Below are 23,688 nucleotides of genomic sequence, written 5' to 3'. Positions count from 1 at the left end.
ACTTTCAGAAAAATGAAAGAGTGAAGTAAGCACAGTGTACACAGCTCACATCTGGCTTCATCGAGTGTCAACTTGCCACGTTCGTGAACAGAGTCCCTACATGTGATGTGAGAAAGTGCCCCAGTGTGTGTAGCTGTGTGTGGGCGGCTGGGCAGGCTTCCCTGCCACTGCCATGGCTGTGCACACAGGAGAGAAAAGCAGCCCAGGGTAAAAGCTGTTATTCACAAGAGCTTCAGTTCCCTTTACTCTTCTCTATGAAGATATTTAAGACGCAATTAGTTATCCAAATATAACTTCCAAGCTTATCACCTCTATTCTACACTTTCATATAGAAGTTCAAAGTATGTATCTTTCCACTTAAAATTTTTATTTAAAAAGTAGTGATTTTTTAGAAGTCAGCCTATGTTATGTGGCCACACTTCCTCCTGGCAGAGTCTCTTCTTCTCACCAGTTAAGAACATGCTTCTTTCCTTTGAACCTGAGCCCCTGAGACAAGTGAGCAAGGACTGGCCTTGAGCCCTGATCGCAACTTCATAAATACAGCTGCAGCTTTTTGTTAAAGTGATTTTAAAAAGCTGTATTTAATAATAATAATAAACGCATGCAGCAAATTTTGGGTGTTAAAAAAGATAAAGCAAAAGTTTAGGGTTTTTTAATTCTAGAAAAGAACAAGTTGAGGAAGGAAGAGGCATGTAGGTCGAATACAGGCTAAGTTTAATTGCAGTTAGAATGCTGCTCCGACGCTGAACTGTTCGACGGGCCTTACCACTTCGCCCTTCAGTCAGTGGGTCCCATCGAGCCAGAGAAGCCATCAGTGAGGAGGAACACGCAGCACAGGAAGCAGGGAAGAAAGAAGAGGGCACAGAAATCAATGCAAGCAGGAGATAAAATCCCAGCAGGCTCAAACCCCCAGCGTGCCCAGTGACGGGGCAGCCACTGCACTGAGGGCCAAGGAGAAGAGAAACAGCCACGCTGCCACCCCATGTACCAAAGGGCAGAATTTAAACCATGGGGGAGTTTAGGAAGGTAATGAAAAATATCACTTCCAAAAGCCAGTATTTTAGATGCCCACTCATCAAGAGCATGTAAAGGTTGATGCCAAGCAGAGAGATAGAAGGCTTTTTTTTTCCTTTTGTATTTTTTTAAATGACTTGGGGGTGGGGGTGGGGGGTGCACATGGCACAAGTGTGTCTGAGGTTTGCAGCTTTCCTTATAAACCCTCAAATCTGTGAGGCCCCACAGGAAGGCCTGCAGGGCTTGCAATGGCACGGCTTTAACAGATCTCACTCAAATTTGAAATGACTAAAATGGATTTTGTGTAATTCTTACAGCAGGCTTGAGAGGTCTAAAAACTTCCTTTTTATCTTCAGGCTTTTTTGCTGCATTTTCAAGGCGCTGAGATGGTGAGCCCTCAGATTTGGATGATGCTGTTAAGTTCAGAGACAAGAAAGGCAGAGACACGTAAGCCACCCAGCCCACCTGGCCCTGGTCCTCTCCTCTCATTAGCCCCGCTCATGGCAAGGTCTTCACATGCAGGTCTGAACCCTGGGGTTTCTGACTCCTTCCAGAGAACCCTCGATTATCACCCTGCACTAACACTTGTTCACACTCCTTGTTATGTTACATCAATAATACAGTAGAGGGGATTTCCGCTAACCTACTATTATGAGTAGGTTAAGACAACCAATACTGATGACAATACTGATGGAGTTTATACTGAGAAGAGTGGGTTTAAATCTCAGCTTGGATATTTAGCTAATCACCCTGCACAAGTTATGTAAACTCACTAAACAGCAGTTACTTGAATCTGTAAAATGGAGACACAATATATATCCACCTCCTGGGGATTACTATAAGGATTAAATGAGATAATGCATGGAAAATGCTCAGCATGTGTAACCTCTCAAAACTTCACTCTTTACTATTAAAATTATGACAATTATTAGTGTCACTAGCAAACCTACACTGAAACATAGTTTTGTAATATGCATCTACGAAAAATCACAGGTCTTTTCCATGCTTGAAAAGGATTTCCAAAATACACTCAACCCTTGAACAACACAGGTAGGAACTTCGAAGGTCCACTCATGCATGGATTTTCTTCAACAGCAAATAACTCAGTACTACAGGATCCACAGTTGGTTATAACCACGGACACAGAGGAACCGCGGGTACAGAGGGCCTACCACAGATGAGGATTTTCAACTGCAGTGGGTGTCCCTAACCCCTAGGTGTTCAAGGGTCAACTCTACTGACTGGAGCCCGATATCGTGAACAGGGCAGGGAAGAGGAAAGGCATCCTACATCTCACTCTGAAGCGTTCCCCAGAGCCGCTCTGAGACCCAGGGTGGGACCCAGGCTGGGATCCTGAGTTGCTGGACCCAGAGGAGCTGCCACTGCCAGGCCTGGGCACCAGCTTCTCCACTCTCTCCCACAGCAGCCTGGGTTCAATACTGCTGTTGGAGAAGAAGACAAGAGAACAGCTAATGCATTATCCCAAGACGTACTGTCAAATTATAAACACATGCATGATGTCATTGAAAATGTAGGGATGATGAGAAAACCAGCCTACAAACAGCATTTAACATGAAATTCACCGAAAGTTATAGTGGCATTATTCATTGGTTTTATCTCAGATATCTTAACAAACCAAAAATGCTCAAAGACAGTCTACCATTAGCAGACCCCAAATCTTCACTGGGTGTGGGAGGAAACACTCCTGTTTGGTCTAGAAGTGTCACTAGTTCTGTCTCAGCTACAAACTCAGTTTCTTATTATGAAAAATTCCACTTATATAATTATACACAAAATCATACTGTTCCCAGTACCCACCACCCACCACTGTTCTTAAGAACTGACGCTTATGTAGTATACTCCTTTTTCCATGATCTGGGCTGGAAATGCAACAGTACATGGCCCGCGGTGTATCCTTGCCATGGATACACCACGGCACAAGTCTTCTAGGTAAGAATTAGCACACAGACTTGGGCACAGGAGAATCCCGCAGCCCACCCTGACCACTGAAGGCTCAGAAAGCTCTCTGTCTGCAGCTTCTGGGCTGTCATCCATTTCACTGCCTCATGTTATACCGAGATACCACGTACAGAGGTTCAGTGATGATCAGGGTACAAAACACTCAACATGACCTTTTCTTCTTCTAAAACGGCTCTGGTTGATGGAACTGAGACAATGACAGTGTTCTACAGCTGAGCTGGAGAATACAGTCACCACCAAGCTACATGAGGTTATGGAGCACTTGAAATACGGCTAGTGCAGCTAAGGAAATTAAGTTTTAATTTTATGTAATTTTAATTAACTTAAATTCAGATTTAAGTAGCCTCATGTGGCTAATAGCTATCATATAAAACAGAACAGCTCTAGAACCTGAAAATACTTTGTGGTTAATTCACAAGTTTATTGCCAACTCTAAGTCAACCGCTGACTTTCTTTCGTAGCCTGTGTGATTTCTGTACCACTCCCAGGACACCTGAACATCCTTTGGATAATAAGCCCTCTTGGGTTAGAATTCCCTTAACCACCCCCACCTCCCCCCACCCCGCTCCCTACTGTTCCTTCCACTTACTCTCACCGAGGCAGGTAGTTTTCAACTGAAAACTGCCACAATACAGAGTCAGATTTAGTCTCTTTTTACCACAGATCAATTTGATGTTATTCATGCGAATGGACTTTATGGCATTTTCTTTATAAACTAATCACCTCTTTGCCCCAAAACTTCCATGTTTATGAGCACTTTTATACAAGCAGACAATATAAGACTGCAGGACACTGCAGTAAACCTTTTGGCTAAGCTTCGCTCTTCTCTTACCTGGTGGAGTTTCTCTGACCTGCTTGGCTATTTTGCTGCCCACTGCCCTGCAGTGGGGAATCCCGACGGGACAGGACTGGGGACCGGGACGTCGTTCTCACAGGAACCTTTGGGTACAAAATACAGCAATTAAATTACTGAAAACATGAGGAGGAGACGAAAAAAAGACTTCCCTACCAAACATACCTCTAAGGCAGTCCTAGTTACCTTAGCCTTACTATCACCGACCTACCCCCAATCCCCCTCTGCCCTCCAGTAACAACAGAAAGAGAAAATGTAGTCAAAGGCATCAAAGGCACCAGGACAACCTTTCTATGCTCCTGTCACATTTAAATGATGTTGGCACTGAAGCTTGCCGGCAGGGGACATACAAAGCATTTTGCTGAGATAATGTGAGAATCAGGAAAATATGCTCAAAGAAACCAAACAATGGCCTACAAATGGATCAGCAAGAAACAAAGAATGCAGGAAGCAAGTAAATATTCAGAGGAAACAAATTCCCAGTGGAGGAAAAATAAATTAAAATGTGCCTTTTTGTTTAATTTCAATATTAAGTGATTACCAAACCAAAAATTTTGAAAACATTAAAAAAATCCAAACAAAAACAAAAATCCCTCAATTAAAAAAAATCATTTTTTTGAAACATTTATATTAATTTTTTCCCTTTTAAGACCTTTTCTGAAATTTTTGATATTAGTTAATGGTACAAAGTAATTGATAGCTTCTGAATAAACTTAAGCAGACAGCTGCTAAAATGTATTTTGATTCTGTCTGTTCTAGAAGCACACACTTTATAAACATACTATTAAATTATTTTGGTATCTTGTGCTTAAGTACAGAGTTAGCGACAGCAATGAAAAAGCTAACTAGCCAATGGCTGAACCTAACTGCCTCACTATGGAATTCTCTCCCCACCGTGAAAAGTTCCTCTGCCATCTCATCACCCCTTAATTCTGGTGACGTCACCACACCCTTAATTGAAATAATTTTTTAAAAATAACAAAAAGGAAAAAGAAGCACACATCTGTCTTTCTGCTTCTTACCCTTGGAGGCACCTCGTCACTGTCTGATCTAGACCAAGCCTTTTGGGCGGGGTCAGGTACCTCCGACTTAGAGTCAGAACTCTGACTTAGCACCTCACTGCGGGAAGGTGGACATGGGTCCTGAGAGCGAAGATGATGGTGTGCAAATTTGGGAGGAGAAGGGTCACTGAAGGAATGGGATCGCGAGACAGGGGAAACATTGTTCTTGAGAGATGCCAGGTGGGACCACTGTACCTTACAAGAAAACAAAACACAAAACATTCAATGCGTTCTGCAGAAAACGCTTTTCTGGTCAATACCAAATCCAAAGCGGGAGCCGGGCAACGCACATGGGGCGGCTCAGAACTAGGTCAGCCAAGCAGTACAACAGTTATGCTTTAAGTGGAGAGGTGGTCTGGGGAGCACAATATGTAGAAAAGAACAAATGTACATTTATAAGGAAAACTTTTAATATCCAGACAAACGTTACAGAGAGCAGTAAACGTGAAGATTTAAAAAAAGAAAGAAAAAAAAAAAAAAGACTCACAGCGCTCCTGTCTGAGGGGCAACGTGCAGCATGCACTTCTGCATCAAAGCAGTGTGGGCAGGCAGAGAGGGAGGAACCACAGGACGGACATCGCCACACGTGCAAACCTCTCTACCCATCCTCCCGTTACCTGACAGGGCAAGATGTCCGACCAAATAACAACAGAGCCACATGTTCACTGCACAAAGACCAACCCCGCATGCTTTGACAGATAATAAGAGTATAACTTAAAAACAGCCAGCTTTTCAAATATACCAACAATTTTCCCTCTTTCTTGTCCCAAATCTTAAAACACTCCAACCCCAGAGAACTCCACATGTCTGTGTACTAGTTAGGAAAAAAAGAACTTTGATTTCTTTAGCAATATTCAGCACTAGGATTCCCTAAGTGGACTGCTGAGGCGGTATTCCATCTCCTTGACAACTGAAGAGATTAAGACAATTCCTTGTCAACTGAGTTTATCTGGTCACTTTTAAAATGGAAAAGCAATCTCTGAAACAATCTGCATTTTCTTGAAATTATACTTTTTGTTTCAAAATAATTGTTCAATATTAAAATTTATATAATTCTAGTTATATATCTATTACATCATCACATTTAATGAAAACTGGAAATACCGCATCAGGATTGGCTCAACCTCACCAAGTGTAAGATCCAGAATTAGTTCCGAGTCTGTGATTTCTAAGTGAGAGTCACATAATTCCAGTTACTAGTATAATCCCAAACTTCTAAAATGTTTAAGGTTTTCAGGGGGAAAGCATTTAACTAAAAGTATTATCTGTAACTGTAATAAAAAATGGGTTTTAAAATGAAGTCCTATGTGAAAAAAATTCTTCCCCAAAGAATGTTTTCATAAGTACAGGTTTTGGCCAAAAGCAACTTAGATAGAAAAGGGAAAAAAGACTCTTTTTCCAGACACTATGTTAATTAATCATCAGTATAAAAAGTAGTCTACATAATTCAGGAATTCCTATTTTCTAAACTGTCAGTGGCCACAAAAAGATTTTCTATTTACAGTTAGTCTAACGTTCATCAAACCTATTCTCCGAACCCCCCCTTCCCCCTTCATCCTGTCCCGCTTTCTTCTGCATCCTTTTCCTTTCCATTCCTCACTCTCTGGAGTTGCCCACTGGCTTGTGGGTCAGCATTTCTGTGACTCAAGATGCTGCTGGTCTCACATAAACATCAACCTCCCAACACCTGCCCCACCAAGCTTAATCCTGGGTCTTCTTTTTCCTGTAAAACTGCTCCATACCAAGGATATTTATTGTAAAGTGCATTCAAGTCCTCATCTGGGTTTGTCTGAACACACCGCTACCTCTACCATCCCCCAACACATGCAAACATCAGCGACAGGTAAACTCAGACTGAAGACTTGTGCCCAATACTCTGGATTACACGGCTGCAGGCAGCAAAATGCCTGAAACTCAATTATTTTCAGCAAGAGTGGGAACCATCAACTTAAGAATTTCTGAGATCTTCAATGTGGGCCATCTCTGCTGTCTGCTTTCTCCTCCGGATAACACAGAGGTCCCCCCAACCTGGGCAATGTAGAGGTTGACCCAGTGGCCCTCCCTGACCTACTTCAGGGAAACACACACCCAACTCACTGGGTCGTAAACTTTTCTGGATGTTGGACCTTTTGAGAATCTGATAAAAGGCCCTTTTCCTGAAAAAAATTGTACATTTGGACAAATAAATTCTACACGGAACTTCAGGGCTGCCCATTCACAGAACTGGCCGGGAGCCAAGGACCTCAGCTTCTCCCTCTATGCACTTATGACACTGACTTTCTAAAAACTAAACTGAAAAGTCTTTGTATTTGAGTAAGGAGGCATTTAACGAACATCTGAGTCAGGGAAGGCAAAAAGTTAGACAAAAAGAAGAAATCACTGAATCCAGGTATTCTTATTAAGTACAACAACAATCTTTAAAAAGAAAATTCTGTTTTTCCCTATCAACTTAGACTATGTTCTCTTTGGTCTAAACTCACTCTGCTAATCTCCTCTCTCTCTAAATGTGGTAACAAACCAAACTGAGCAGTTCAAGCAGGCTGGTGGCTCAGTGAGCATTTGCGTGCGTCTCCTCGACCCACAGCCAACTGGCCGTTCTACCTGTGGCTCGGCTGGTCTCTGCAGGGCAGGGTGCACAGACTCGGAGTTGCCATTGGAAAAAGACTCTGATCTGGAAGGCACTGGTGGCTCCAATACTCTGCCTGTCTGCTTAGACTGGGCTTCAGGGGAGCTGTGGTTAGTTTTCCTAAATCTATCTTCCACCTGCGTCAGAGAATTAGAAGACATAACTCAGGGTTAGTAGAAAAAAGCAGAGATACCGAAGAAAGCCTGAAAGTGGAAGGACGCTTAAGAGAAATCTTCTGTTTTCTTCAACTACAAGAAAAGAGAGGAGGCAAATAACACTGGACTAGAATCTGATGCAGAACAAAGAAATATTCATGAAGATAAAAATTTAGAGAGGCGGCCTTTAAAATCTGGCAAGAATTCAAGGATTTCACGTGAAGATAAACTAGGAAAAAAAATTAATCTGTTGCAACCAACTAAACCCACTGATTAAAAGAGCATCACCAGAAATCTAACACACATTTCATTCCACCGAAAATAAGGCAATGCAGAACAAGCAGGACACTGGCTCCTAGAACGTGGCATGTGAGGGCCACCACAGCGGGAGGATGCCCCCCCACCGTGGGTCAGCATTCCACACACTGCAGGCCGCCCGGTCCATCTTGCTAGTGCCCCAGAAACAGTCCTGCTTTGTCACATCCTCACCGGGAGGCTCTGGGAGCCCAGATGCCCTAATTCAGTAACAAACCTTGATCACAGAAAAGCCAGTGGATCAGGCCCAGGTATGCTTCTTCCTCATGGCAGTTTTAGAAACACAGATGACCAGGCCACCTTCCCCCTCATTTACAGTTTAAAGAAGGATGCTGCCACATAACCTCCTCTCTTTCTGTCTAAGTCAATGTTCAGGTCATGTGGAATCTGTAAAGGAAGCGCTCAAGCCCTCTCTAGACAAACACTAAGCAGAGAAGAGGCCCCACCTCCCCGCCCTGAGTCGCCCCCATTGGCCCCTCAGAGCAGGCACAGAACAGCAGGGGCCGTACCTCGCGGGCCCGGTCAGCTGGCTCGTGCTGGGCCTTGGGCTCGGCACCGTGCAGGCCGGCCTTGCTCCTATCCGGCGGCGGGGGTGGCCTCCGGGGGTCGTGCTGTAGAGACAGGAGATAGGCTTGTTCTTGCTGCAGCTGCCTCTGGAGCCGCTCCGCCTGCCGGTGCTCCTCCAGCTCCCGCCAGCGGCACTCCTTGGGAGGAGAGGGGACACTCAGTCCAGGGCCCCAGGTGGCCCGCCTCACCCCGGCTCCAGCTCCACTTTTCCCCAAGACAGCGTTTGCTGACGCTTGTTTCGTGACAAAGCAAAACGGCCAGGATTTGAAATGGCATATTACCTGTGGGAAAATCTGACAGCTTGTCGCTAAGCATAATGTCACTGGACAGAGTAAGAGAGAACCCAAGGAAATGCTGGTTTCGGTGGTTTCAAAAGACACTTCGAGTATTCTAGGTAAATGTCCTACAGCATGTGCCTTGAACCTTCAGCTCTTAGCATTCTAGCTTGTTCACCGAATGCCAGGTGCTGTGCAAAACCTTGTCTATCTACCAAACGAGAACAGTTAACTTAGCAATGGGAAATCAAGAGATGAACAAAAGCCGCCTCAAAGTGTGACCAAAGCACTGTGACCCCAGAGGACGTGTCCACGAGAGCCTGCCAGCCCCAAGGTGCCAGCCACAGGGGCCTGGTGGTCGGCACAACCCTGCCCAGCTCGGGGGCCCTAGCTACGGGATGGGACCAACGCGGGGCGTTACCAGTAGCATGGCCTGCTCCTGGAGCAGCTGCTGCTGAAGGAGTTCCAGGTGCCGCTGCTCCTCTTCCAGCTGCCTCCTGATATACTCCTGTCACACAGAAATCACCCGGCAATCAATGGATCCACAGGAAAGCAACAGAACCACCTGTGTGAGGTGCCCCGAACCATCCGCCCCCATCACCTTGGGGTAATTCATTTAGCAATCAATGGCTAAAAAAGCCTACTGCCGAGGATTTTCCCAAGAACGAGTTGGCCTCTAAGATCTAAAGAGTCTAATAAATGATGGCATGCACTCCAATGATAACCACGAAGGTGTGGGGAAGTTCTTCTGTTTGAACACAGCTCCAAATGCAAGTCTGCATTTGTGTATAGCAGCTGTGTTCAAACAGAAAAAGGACTGGGCTGTTCCTCTTCAGGATGGTAAACCCAGAGGAATCAAGAGTCTATTTAGTTAGGAAACCAGAGTGTTCATGTTAATATATACCTGGTAATTAATTATTATTTATAACAAGCATGAATTGCCAATTTTTAAAACCCCAAACCAAAGCCTCTTTAATATCAAATAAAACAAACAGGCTTTGTGTTTTCTCTGACACACAAAGAATGACTAAATCCTGAAAGCCCTGGTCTGGGAACAACAGACACAGCTGACTTCTCCCAAGTGAACAGGCCCAAGCTTTTCGTGATGGGGGGGTGGGTGTGTCGATGGGGGGGTGGGATGAGGTGGTGTGTTTTCAACAGGAAGACAATGATAAACCTCTGTAACAACGAAAACAGGTAAACACATCCAAAATATGTTATGTAAAGAAGAAAAACCTAACCTTGAAGTTGTATGCATATGTGATGGGCTGGGAAATCAGGAGACCTTTTTCTACAACAAGCAAGTCCTCAGCCTTGTCTCTAGCAAGACATCGGCCTCCCATTTTCTCAGTCTTCTCGTTTGAGAAATGAGTATCAAGAATATTCTCTCCCAACTCAGGATTTTTTGTGAGGCTCAAGTATGAAATACATATGAAATAACTTCAAAAACTATGAACATTTTACAAATAAAAGACATTTCCTTTCTTTTCAACAGGGGAAGAGCTCACTATCTGGAAGAGAAGCAGATTGAGAGGTCTGGGAGCAGAAATTTTATTTTGAAATTGTGATTACTTCTTTACAGTGTCTACAGCTAACCATGGCGTACACCTTAAAATAAAAGTAGCCATACACCTGGGCTGAACAGTAGTTTTAGTTAACCAGTCGTTCTGGTGAAGAGAATGCTGGAGAGCAAAAACATGACATAAATTTCCTCAGAAACTCTTTTCTTACAAAGCAAATTTAGCTCAAAAAAGCCAACCTGGGGTAAAGTGCATCCACAGGATCACTGCAAACGCCCCTTGATTCCAATCCAGGCTCCAGTCCCAGGCATGGAAACCCTCCCTGCCACGACAGGCTGGCTGAGAGCCACCCTAGGGGTGTGAGACCTACCCCCCAACAACTGAGGACCTCAACTCCCAGCTCCCCTCTTCCCTGAACCAGACAAAACTCAACCACAGTTGCAAGCTCAAGTCAGTACATCACTGGTTTTCTACCTTCACGTCACAGGAACAAATGGACAATGACACATGTACACAAACATGCACGTTCACACAGAAGTGACGTGTTCCTACAGCACTGCTGACACGGGCAGTATTTTGGAATAAAACTGGCTTCTGATGCTATTTTCATAAAAGACAAGATGAAGAATACTTGCTATACACAAAAGCCAATGACTCCAACAGAACACTGAAAGTCAGTATTACACTCACACCCTCTTCTCCAGATCAAGTTTCGAGAATTATCCCTCAGTGACTTAATTTTTTAAAGTTTATGTTTTTTCCTTTGTAGTCCTAAAGTATAAATCAGAGTGTGAAAACTAAACACACCACAGTTAACTGGCCAACAACATCAGTCAAGTAACAGATAAAGAGAATCACTTATATTCCAACAACAACAAAAAAAGGTATGTAGACCCAACACTTGGAAAACCCAAGGCAAAGGATGAGTTATCAACGATAGCAGCTGAATAACCAAATTTGGAAGTTAAATACCATTGTTTACAAGCATTTTAAATATGACTTTCAGGAATCATTTAAATTGGTCCCCATTCATATCTTTTTTTCCTTCATTCAAAGCTCATAACAAAGAGTGATCAAAGACATGAAAGGCAGAGAGGCCATGATGGGATTCACGTGGACAACGCAGACAACCAAAAGCAGTTTCTGTTTGCACAGGTGGTTCAGAAATCAGATTCCTAAAGACAGCTTCATCTGACATTAATAACACACTATAAATGTCACTAAAATCTGATCATTTTTGGCTAATATTATCAGTTGCTCTAACGTTATGTATGTACATACTGAAATATATGCACATATATCTTAAAATATTCAGTTACTCACTGGATACTTCAATCATATCTCACAGGAAATGTCTTACAGTTGGTTTGAAATTTCATTTTTTGAAAGGATTAATTATCCAGATATCTGAGGTTTAAAGCATTTCAGTCAAACCAGAGAAGACACGTTAAGAAATCTTTCAGGCATCGTACTAGTGGAGACCACTCTGTGGGTTAAGAAGTTTCTAAAATGTAATGATTTATGTATATGTTGGTAAAGACAAGAGATTCAATTTACTGAAGCGAATGCTTCCAACTGTGTTTCTGCATTTTCAAACCTCTAAAGCCCTGAACATGTGCGTACATATGCACATGCATGTGTGCACGTATGCACAACACGTGTGCTTTCTGCCCCAAATTCCCCAACTCTGCAAAGCGACAGACCTCACAAAGTCCTGGCCAGAACACCCTCTGAGGACTAACCTGCTCCCTTTCAACTCTCCTCTTCTCCTCCTCCGCCCGCCTCCGCTCCTCCTCTTCCTTGCGCCGCCTCTCCAACTCCTCCAGCCGCCTCTTCTCCTCTTGCTCCCGCCTCCGCTGCTCACGCTCCTGCTGCCTTCTGGCTTCCCGCTCTCTTCTTTGTTGCTACAAAAGTAAAGATACACAATCAGCAGACTCTCCAGCCACAGCACGCAGGATAGTCTGCTGACCAGTTACAGGGAGATGCTAAGAGGGGGAGCTGGTGGACCCCACTGCCACTGGTCAACTATTTCCACAATGCCCCTTGGCCCACATATAACAGCTTCCTCTTAAGTACCAATCAGAGTTGGGTTTCATTTGATATCAGTTATTCCCCATTCTTCACTGAACCATAGCACTGAAGAGACAGGGAATTCTGTATCCTTGAGTATCACTATCAGGGTTACCCAGGGCCCTTGAATCAGAAGAAAAAGAAGAGAAATGAATACAGGAGAATAGAAATAGGGCAATGAAAGGAGAGAAATACTTAAAACAGGGAAAAAAAAAAGCACACATCAGGGAAAGAAGAAGTGATACCACGAGAATAAGAGATGCCATTATTATTTCCATGTGTCTCGCATGGTGCTAAATATCTGATAGTCTTCCTTCCATGTCCTTTACCTAATATAATTCTCATGACAAACACAGGAAGCAGGTACTACACTCCTATTCCACAGAGGAGGAAACAGGTTCAGAAAAGATGAGTGACTTGCCCACTGTCACCCGGCTGGTAAGGCCCCAGGTCAAGGGCCACTCTGCCTCCCACTGTTAGCCAGACATCATCCTGCATCCCATCAGCAGGTGCAGAAGCTGCTACTGAGTCACCAACCTCACTCTGACAGCCTTTCCTAACGCAGACCATTCTGTTAACCCCTCAGTATCAAGCAATGTGACCCTGGGAGCACGTCTATGGCCCCTTCTCATGCAGCCCCAGACATCTGTTTGTCAGCAAAGCACTGCTGCCATGAGTACAAATCAACCAACTCCTCCCAGGAACGTGCAGAGCACTGGCCTGCAGCCCCCTGGGATGGGGAGGTGCCCTGTCTCAGCACAAGGGCCACTGGTCCCAGCTGGCTACCCAGCACATGAAACATGACCAGCACAAGTGAGGAACTGAGTTTTTCATTTCATTTCACTGAAGTTAATTTATATTTCAATAGTCTCTAGCGGAGCTCTAGAACCACAATCACAACAGAGAAAACCAGTCACACAAAAGGAAAACAGAAGAGAGAAGAAAGGCAACCAGTGTTGACTCCTTAAGACTCCCCCTTAGCTTTTCAAGCCAATCAGATTCAAGTGAACAGGTCAGAAGAGGCAAAGGATCTCATCACTGAATTTTTCAACTTTCAGCTAACAACATAGCCAAGATGAGCCAAGGTCTCATAAGCAGTGAACTGTAAGAGAACTGTTCCCCTTGGAAAGGTCTGGGCTTTCCCCTTCTCTCCGATGGTTATCTGTTCCTCAGGCAGTCTCTACAAGCCAGCAAGGCAATCCCCAGGGTGGGGGTGGCAGGGTGCAGCAAGGAATACACCCAGAACTTTTATGTACTTATGCTCCCAGCTCATCCTTTAAGATAGCTACTTTTGCACCTTTTATAATGTACAGATAAGTACAATGATACATAATAACTAGATATATCTCTATCTGATATACATGCTTTTATTTTTTTTAAATGATGGAATGCATGATTCAAAAGTTTTCCAGGCCACCGCACTGCACTAAACAACACCACATGACCACAGTCACACCCACAACAGCCCCAGAAATGTGCCTGCTGCCCTATCCTTACAGACCGTGCAGGCTACCAAAATAATTCTTAGGAATGATGCTGAAGGAAAGGTGCCACTTAGCCCCATGGGATCACACAATAAAAAGAAAAGCCATGGCTTCACTTGCGTTCTTCTCTCCTATTATTTACAAAATCTTGAAAAATTCTTTAGTTCAAAAGAGCTGATGCCTCAGCTGTTACCATGGACTTTGCATGTCACAAAAGCTTTGCTCCCACGCTGTGCAGATACTCTTGGCTGAGGGAAATAATTTCCCTTCAGAGTTTCAAAAGCATTGCTATGTCATCTTCTTTCTAGTTTCTGATGTTGCTCTGGAGAATCTGAGTCCATTAGGATCCTTGACACTTGGTACCACCCCCACCCACACGCTTCTATCTGCTCCCCTGAAAGCAGCTTTTACAATCCTCTTTCCATCCTTGAGTTTCTAAAATTTCAAGATGATGTATGTGCCTCTGAATCAGGTCTTTTTTCATTCACTCTGCTGAGTACTCAGTAAGCCTTTCAATTCAGAAATTATTTCTTAGTTTTGGAAATTTTTCTTGAATTCTTGCTGCATGCTCTCCCTCTGGCACTCGCTTCCTGGACAATTTATTAAATGGAAGTTAAACCACCTGGACTGATTCTGTTTTTCTTCTGTTCTAGTCGCCATAAACTTATATTCCCTCCCCCCACTTTCTAGGACTTTGAATTTATTAAAAAATTTTAAATTGCTTCTTATTTTCTGAATAGTCTTGTTTCATGATTACTACCTCTTCTCTCTGTAAGGATATGAGGATCTGTGCTGTGTATACACACGTGTGTGAGATATTTTGTCTATTCCCTACATTGTCTCTACTTCCGTCAAGCTCCTTTTTTCTATGTGTTTCGGAACATCAACCCTCCCATGGTCTACCCTCTTCCATGCGCTCACGTCCCCAACTAGGTTTCCATTCTTGTTCTCCTTGTTTTGACCATTTTTGGTTTTTCACAGTCATTGCGCTGAGATTTCTCAGTGAAAGTGAGGTAAACATCAAGGTGGTTTTGTTCAATTCTTTACCAAAGTTGATATAATAAAGATACTGTGCAATTATTTACTTAAAATAAGTTATAATAAGTTTAATTCAAAACGTACATCTTAAAAAACAGTAAGCAAAAACACCCTACAAACAGGAACAACCGACAACTGACAATCTCAACTGTCAAGTGAAAGCCTCTGACAGGCTTTTTCTTCTTAGTTTCCTGTGAAAGTACCACACTCTTGGTTACCAGATCAACTCACAAAAAGAAACCACAAGCTCCTTGAAAGTAGGACTCGTGTTTCACTCATCTCCACTCCTGCCCTCTGTAAATATCCAAGAAAAAAGGTACAGTGATTATCTAACATTTAGCATCTAGAATAAGACTAAAGAATCCCTGCGTAATTCCAAGTCCTACAAAATCCAACCGAGTCATAAAACCACCTTTTCAGGATCACCTACTAAGGGCACAGTGGCTTGAACAGTCATTGTTAATGGGGATATAGCTTCCCACTTCATAACACACACCCTCTGTGCCTCACGATGTTCTACCAGGTCTTTTAAGGCGGCTCTGGAACTCAAATCTGAGATCTCAAGCCTAAAGGTTCATTGAAGAATGGGTACAAGTTTCCAGAGCAAGTCCTTTCTTTCCAGAGATACACCCAGGCTACAAATGCTGATTCACCCATTTGAGAAATACTCATGAAGCATCATGGGTACACAAAAGTCAATCAGAGACAGCCCTTCTCTGTGGATAACATAAGTCACACACTTTTTAAAAATCCACAAGACAATTTCCCTGGACTAACTCACTAAGCAAGTCCTGGTCAGGAGACTGATGGCCAAGGCAAAGAACAATGTATTTACCAATTCCCATTCTACATTATGCTCTAATATTTGAAGCTGTAAATTGGACCAAAAGCAAAAATTTAGACCCCAACCATACAAAGCACTACAGTCAGGAAGGGGGGGGGGGGGTGGTAATTAAAGGTTAAAGACAGCCCTTAGTAAATACTAATCTAATTACTAGATTACTAATGTGAAAAGCTGGCCTCTCACAATAGAACTTCAAAAGAAAACGGTCAAAAATAAAACATATACACCATTAACCATCAACGAAGTAAAGTCAACACCACAAGATTAACCCCACGCCTGTGATTTTAAGCAACAACACCCAGGAGATTCTAATGAACATGCCTGCTAAGGGTTACCCCATTAACAATGATAAACATGATATAAATCCTTTGAAACATTTTCAAACGATGTCATTCTTCTCTTAAATCATTCTTTCTTTAAAAACAAAATCAAATTGAAAAACTGCATGATGCTGTAAAAGTGATTCCCAAGTCTCTCAAGTTATAGATTTTCTTATTACTTAAATTCTTCCAAGCATGCCTGAGTAAATATGTACTTTCCCAGCTATGCTTTAATTATCTTTAAGTTCTCTTTCTAGATTGGTATTTAAAAGCAGTGCTTTCATCTCACAATTCTAACAGCTTTTCTAAATAGATCGCACTGATAATAGTGGGGTCCATTTACAGACACTCCACTGGACTTACTGGCTTTAACAGAAACTAAACCTTAACAAACCAATCTCTTCTTCAGGTTTGACTATTTCCAAGAACTTCTGAGGTCATGTGGCTGCACACGTACCAGCAACCCTTGAGTTTGTTAAGTGCAAATTCTGATGAAGCTTCTGTAGAGAAACTATTTTCTTCTCCCCCAAAGACAACTCTTCCCCATCTCTAGGCAACAAGTAACATTTGCTGACTTACAATAATTCTTACAAAATTTAACTAGGGGGGGGGAAAATACCACTAGGCTGGGATACCAAAAGAACATTTAAGAGCTGAGGACTTCTGATAGGCGAGACAGCCGCCCTCTGACAGGCAAGGCCGCCGCACACAGCACGACTGGGGCCGAGTGTGGAAAGGGAGCCCTGTGCTCACACACACTCTCCCTTCGATACGAGTGGCCTGTGTGTGTGTGCAAGGGCCTCTGTGTGCGCAGAGGGGTGAGGACACGCAGGGGTGAAGAGGGCCTCCATGCTGTCCTTCTGGCACCACACATCCAAGAGACAACCGCAGATGCCTGCCACGGTTCACTACGTTTTTCTTAGAAATCTCCAGGCTTTCCAAATGTTACAATTTAGTTTCAGGACGAATCCCACTTCAAGCAACTTTTTTTTTTTTTAAGGCATCACACCTCCGCAGGGCCAGCGGGGCTCAGCTGAGAGGCGGAAATCTATTCCGCAAGTCCGGAGACCAAAAGAGAGCCCCAGGCGGCACTGAAAGAAAAGCAGGCCTCCCGGGTCGGGGCTCAACCACTCGAGGAGCGCTACCTCCCACTGACTGGGCCCAACATCCGTCCTCAGACGCCTCCAGCGCCTTCATCAACCTGCCCCGCCACTTGTGCGAGGCCAGCATAAACAGGCTCCTGATGCGGCGAGCAGCTCAGGCTGAGAAGCCAGGAAAGCTCCGTGTGGTGAGCCCAGGGCACCAGCGGGAACATCTCGGGGGCGGCCGCGCCCGCCTCGCCCTGACGTGGCACGTCCCGGCAGGCGCGCGCGCGCACGCACACGCACGGACACGCCTGCACGCACGCAGACGCACGGACACGCCTGCGCGCACAGAAGTGTGACCGTCCACGCGTCCACCGTGCTGAGCGAGCAGCAGGCTTCGAGCGCCAAGCCTGGGGCTGGTTTCAGACAAAATTTTTTCTCTTGCTTTACGTTGCGTTTAATTTCTTCCACTTCTACCCACCTCTCTAAAACTGTGATCACTCTGGAACCTGCAGAAGTGAGACAAGTGAGTGTAAGCATGTGTCCGCTTGGTAGAAGAAAAGCAGAGGGACGAGCTGCTGGGCTCACACACGTGCCCCCCTCGCTGAGGGGTGCGGAGCCCCCACAGCCCCACGACTGTGGCAACTCCGGGGCTGAAAACTCAGATCGTAAAGATGAGAGATTATTGTTTTAAATACCTGCAGAAAAATTCTCGCAGTGGGGAGTCTTGAATATCCTACCAGCAGTTCAAGAACAGGAAGGGAGACGCAAGCAGCAGAAAAAGGGACTCAGCCTGTAAGTAAAGCCCTTGGCCGGGTTCAAAGTCTGGAGAGCACACAGTCATCTTCACAAACGGGTAAGATCAGGAACACACAGGGAATTGGAGTTCCCCTCTTTCTGTCTTTTGTTTTTAAGAAAAGTATAAGTTCTAACCTCAAATGAAAAGTTTGATTTTGCCTATCTATAATTAAGAGATTATGCAGTTATTTTTAATGTGCTGTTGTTATAACAGCATCATAGGCTTGCTAAAAACAAATCTTCCCTAAGAAATTTTTTTTTTTTTTTGAGTGAAGTAGCACACCAAACCACAGACAAATCTATCCTACTTTTACCAATAATTTGATAGTCTCCATGAGGTCAAAAATGAAGAAGTATGAATTAGGACATATGAGATTTAAATATGGAACAGGTTCAAAAACATATCCAAAATACACCTAATGTAGTCACCTTAACTTAGACCACTAATTGGGTTCTCTCCAGCATGTCTTGCATAATATTTCTATTAAACTTAGACGAGGAACGAGAAGATGTGATCATGTGTGGATGTCACGGGAGTGGGAGGAGTAGGTAGTAGGTACCAAGGCAAGAGTCAATGAAAAGTGCACACAACCATTAGGATAAAATGACAATATGATGAAATAATCTTCATTTTCGCTCAAAAAAAAAAAGAGAGTAAAAATAGGCTGGGAGAAAAAGCTTGGCTGGGGGGTTGGCGGGGGCAAAATTAGCTAGAGGGAAAGCTCTACGTGAGCCAAAGGTGTGATGATGCACCTGCATATGAAAGGTAATAGAGTAATATTAAAACTTTTTGATGGAGGGAGGCCGTTATCGCACAGGGCTCTGAGTCTGGGTAACAGACTTAGAGTAAGCTGAGAAAACACTAAGCATCACAAGAGGAGGACACTCGTGAGGGGCAGGAGAGGAGGGGACGAAACCACCAGCGTGCACTCGGCCACGTGAGCTCAGCGTGCTTCCGGTTTCCTCTCAGGACCACCCAAAAGCAACAAGAAAACCACAAACATCTTTATCTGCTTCGTTAATAACAAAAGCAATCCCTATTCCCCACACCTTTAATGCCAATAAAGGGCTACAAATCACTTATGGCGCAAGTATTCCCAAACCACCTTCTGGGACCTCAAGTGTAGACAATGCTTAAACTACCAGGCTAATAAAAAGGCGCTGGATCACCAAGAATCCAAATCAGTGGATTCTGTTTCTGCAAATGCCACCATTTCAAGGACCCAGCTCCATCTTCCTTGATTAAGAGGTAAAAAGGTGACTGTGAGCTTGAACTTTTACTGAGAAGCTGAAATTAAAGGGCTAATTGAAGCCAGTAGAGTGCCATGTTCTTATTCAGCAGACAGGCCTGATTCTCTAGCCTCTATTTAGCTGACAGAACAAATGGCTTTAAAACCTCAGGTCCTTTCCTTGTGCCAAGGCTAACTTAACCCCATAATCCTCACTCCCTACCACATCCAGAGCCTGCATAATGGACACTTAATCTCACCATCACTCGGCTTGAAAGCAGTTTCCAGGGCCTGTGTTACAAACAGGCTCCAGCTGACCTGGTCCTTGGTTGGCCCTTCAAGTTATAAACCACCAAACTCCCCTGCATCACAAGCTGAAGGAAGTATGGCCCAGGAATAGAAAGGACGGTGGAGGATACCACATAAAGAAGCAGCTAGAAACAGCCGGAGCCTCAAAACTCAAGCACTCTCAGGTACTAAATCCACACAGTCTATGTACAGCCTGACAAACCTCGGAACCACTAAGGATTTCTGTTATGTTCCAAGAGTATCGAGTCTTAAAATATTAGAAATGCGTTTGCAAATAAACTGCAAAAAGTTACATAAAAAGTTACATAAAACAGCAATGTCGCCTCTCCTACAGAGTAAGGCTGTGCTCTGTGTTTTCTTCCAAACCACTGGCCAAATACTTCCAGTCTTCTTAGTTAGACAGACACCAGTTTTCTAAACCAGGGCCAAACTGTAAAGTTTTCAGAATTCAGACTATAAACACACAAAATGAGGCAAAGATTCTCCCCACAAAATGTACCCTAAGTAACTTGGAGAAAAGCATGTGTTGTTATTTAAATTAAACGCCACTGCACAGTATCAACACATGGCTTTCCTGTTGTTTGGGGTTCTTTTTCTGGCATGAAAGATACAGATGAAACAATAAGATGTATGAATTAAATGGAAACAAACTACTATGAATGAGAAATCTGAAGCTGTGAAATACACAGTAAAAAGCAGTCAGATAAAGAAAATCAAAAGACACTTTTGAGCCCCAAGTGAAATATAGGGAAATAATATTTCTGTGAATTAAAAATGAAGAAGCTGTGGGTAACCACATTACCAGTGACAATAGTATTAAGGAGTTAAATCAGCAGGTGGTACAAAATGTGTTCCACCCCCACAAATAACTAATCCCACACAACAAGTAGATTACAGAATAGCATTTGTATTACACCCAATATAATTCTTTTCTTCATCCCTTCTTCTTAAATGTACCTAAAGTTAAGGCATTTATAGAAAAATGTTTTTCCAGAAAAATAGTACACACCAACTTGGACCCAGTGGCCAAGAGTGGAGGAGAAATGAGGTCAAGGCTGAGCTGGCCAACTCAGACCACAGTGGATACAGCCTCCACAGACCCAGGGCAATGCTGCCTCTGGGCCCTGCATCCCACATAAATAGGATAAGTAACTGGGGGCAGGGCCCTAAACTTTATACAAGAGAGGAAAACACTTCTAGGGCCTCTAGGAATGTGAGGTCCTGCCAGTGCATGAGCACAGCTCCCCTTCAGAGGGGACCTGACCAGCCAAGCCAGGGAGAGGCAGTACCTGCCTTAGGAGGCCATGGAAAAATGGTCCTTTGAGCATCTGGCCACCCCTGTGAATAAAGAAAGAGAAACCTAATTCAGACATCTTCCTGCTGTACCTCTTCCAGCCGCCGCCTCTGTTCCTTCTGCTGCTCGATCCGTTTCTGCCTCTCCGCCAGCAGCTGCCTCTTATACTCTTCCTGCTCCCGGAGCTGCTGCTCCTGCAGGAGTTGCTGCCTCCTCAAAGCCTCAGAACGTTCCTTGTTCTCCTGCTGCAGCCTCAGGAAGTCCCGACGAAGCGTGGACTCACCAGGCACGTTGACGATGGAACTGCAGGAGGAAGCAGGGCTTTCATGGACACAAGCTACTCCACGTCCACCCTCTACCGGGCTCCTCCCACTCGGAGATGTGACACATCCAGGAAATAACTAAACCTACAATTCAAGAGCATGACCTCTTCTTTCACCTGTTTCATAGGTATCTTACAACTCTGTCCCAGATGTCTGACAGGACATCTCTACGTAGGATTCTCACATCAACTCAGACTGCAATGACAAGCTGAAAGCGCCTCCTTCCACATGTCATTAGACCCGCTGTGACCACCTTAATTCCCATCAGGAACAGCAGCATCATGTTTCGGATTGCCCAGGTGGTAACAGCAGAGACATCTTCAGCACTTCCCGTTCCCCACCTTCTCCATCTGGTCCACCACATCTTGTCATGCATCCCCTTCCACTCTCTCTACTCCAGGGCCAGCAGTTGAGCCCAACTGGGTCCCAAGGATGAGCCGTCACACAGATAAACTAGCATCACTCCCAGCTGGTCTCCCTGCTGAGAGTCACTTCTCCACTTTCAAAATTCCCAGAATAATATGACAAAGCAATTGTCCTAAACTGTCCCTTTTCTTATATCACATTCCTAATAACCCAAAACAATTATATTGCTAATGAATTGAATTACTCTAAGAATTTTAGCCTCAAATGGATTCAAATCTTTTATGTAATTATTGAGTTTTTTTTTTCCAACAGATTCTCTTCTCTCTTGATATGCTCTCTTCAAACGCCCATTCTCTGCACACGGGTCCCCACAGGTTTCTTGAAGCACCCTCCCTAACCTTTTGTCCAGCTAGTCAGCTATGTGTAGCTGCAGCATGAAGGCCAGGCAGGCAAAATCATTATTAAAGCTTTTAAATCCTCTCTTCCCTGATTGAGTCGCTATGAGGTTTGTGCTACCAAACCTTCAGGCTTCTGCTTCACTGTGCCTCAGGGAGCCACAGATGACCAAAACAATGGACCAGGACAGAATGCACCCTAACAAAGGCAGTGGAATGCCAGTGACCGCACTGTGGGAGGAGCAAAACAAACCAAGAAACATGTTTTGGGAGAGACTGTGACATTTTCAGTGGAGGCCCTGCTGGCCCATGAGCAGGACAATTCTGTGTGTGCAGGACTGCTTCATACACTGTAAGACATTTTCCATCCACGCGTCCTGGAGCAAGAGGTGCCAGCTCCCCTTCCCCAGGACCAGACACAACCTGCACGCTTCCAAACAACCGGGGGAGAGGAAGCCACGCAATCTCAGTAAAGAACCATCGGGTCAGAGGCTCCAGAGGGGAAGAATGCTGACAGGAGTCTTTGAAAGAACAGAAGAATGGAAGAAGTCAAGGCACTTTCAAATTAACTGACGACTCCTTCACACCACATGGGTGTCGTCTGCAACCCTGGCACCACCAAGGACCAGTCTCTTCATCAGGCAGGGACACGAGAGACCCCGTCATTACCTGGGCTCCCCCTCCTGCTCAGGCACCTCCTCCTCCTCTTCCTCACTCCCACTGTACTCGTACTCGGTTTCATCTGTAAAGAAAAGGACAAAATAAACAGGTCACTTCACACATCATGACACTGTGGGTACAGGCAGGCATCTCCAAGGGCATCACCACCGAATATAAACCATATATACTTTGAGAAAATCATAACCTATGTGGAAAACTAGAGGGGAGGAGGAGCATGACACCGATTCCCGCCGTGAATGGAGGTCACCCCCTGAGCCAGCCCTACTTCCCACAGAAGAGCAGATTCCCTCATATTTGAGACAGACACTTGTGGGATGCATGGCTGGGGGAGAGGGGAGGGGACGGGTATGGGGCAGGGCTGTGAGAGGGGCTCCAGAGCCCTTGACACGTTAGAAAAGTCCTGGAGCATCGGCAAATGCACAAAGTCCACTCTGATGCCAAAACTCAAAGAGATTTAACTGCCCAAACTAACTGAGGCAATATAAGAATATATTTGGTTATTTTTAGCACTCGGAGATCGACCTGAACTTGCTCTTTTTAGTTTCTTCTTTGGCCTTGAAATCTGAGTGTCAAAAAAATTCAGTAACAAGATGCCAGTTATCCAATGTTGTCCTGGGCAGAATTCACAGAACAGGAAGGTCACAATGGGAGCCAGAGGCCCCAGGGAAGGTTTAGGGAAGACGGTGGTGAAGCTTGGCCTGCACCTCACTGGGCAGGAGGCACTGTTGAATTCAAGCAGGTGGACACAGAACACATCAGGATAGGAAACCCAGATACTGGAGACCAAAACTTCATGCTGTGCAGTAAAGAGAGAAAATCAGGCCAGCGGGGCCCAGGCCTGACCACACCACCTGCACAAAGTGCAGGAAACCCTGGGGCTCTTGAGCAGGAGAGGAACGGGGTAACACATCAACAGTAATGTTCCCAGCTGATGCTGAGCCCTCCATGACGCAGACAGAACACAAGGTCCATAATGAAGTTAAAAAGCACAGCCACAAAGGTGTGCCCCCAAGGAGGAACAGGACGGCATCGAGTGCTGACCGGCCATGGTGCCCGCCACCCGGGGTCAGCCTAGTGACACACCAC

General features: G+C 44.6%; 1 protein-coding gene across 50 annotated transcripts in view; it reads right to left on the bottom strand.

Annotated features, from left to right (window-relative positions):
* MAP4K4 (mitogen-activated protein kinase kinase kinase kinase 4) overlaps positions 1–23,688 on the bottom strand; it is a 173,135-nt gene that overhangs the window by 26,507 nt on the left and 122,940 nt on the right. For 7 of the 50 annotated variants that reach the window (XM_057742592.1, XM_057742594.1, XM_057742593.1 and 4 more), the window contains exons 11-20: positions 22,591–22,663; positions 20,930–21,140; positions 12,109–12,270; positions 9,268–9,354; positions 8,514–8,708; positions 7,510–7,671; positions 4,870–5,103; positions 3,827–3,933; positions 2,305–2,456; positions 1,330–1,427 (exon numbers count right to left, since the gene is read on the bottom strand). In XM_057742592.1, the coding sequence (XP_057598575.1) occupies positions 1,330–1,427; positions 2,305–2,456; positions 3,827–3,933; positions 4,870–5,103; positions 7,510–7,671; positions 8,514–8,708; positions 9,268–9,354; positions 12,109–12,270; positions 20,930–21,140; positions 22,591–22,663 (1,481 nt within the window). The remainder of the gene's footprint in view (positions 1–1,329; positions 1,428–2,304; positions 2,457–3,826; positions 3,934–4,869; positions 5,104–7,509; positions 7,672–8,513; positions 8,709–9,267; positions 9,355–12,108; positions 12,271–20,929; positions 21,141–22,590; positions 22,664–23,688) is intronic. The other 43 variants (XM_057742563.1, XM_057742600.1, XM_057742596.1 and 40 more) reach the window with 17 other exon arrangements.

The sequence above is a fragment of the Hippopotamus amphibius genome, chromosome 7 (assembly GCF_030028045.1).
Source record: "Hippopotamus amphibius kiboko isolate mHipAmp2 chromosome 7, mHipAmp2.hap2, whole genome shotgun sequence".
Classification (NCBI taxonomy): Eukaryota; Metazoa; Chordata; class Mammalia; order Artiodactyla; family Hippopotamidae; genus Hippopotamus; species Hippopotamus amphibius.
Note: the sequence above shows the minus strand (reverse complement) of the source record. Positions and strands in the feature narration are given on the sequence as shown.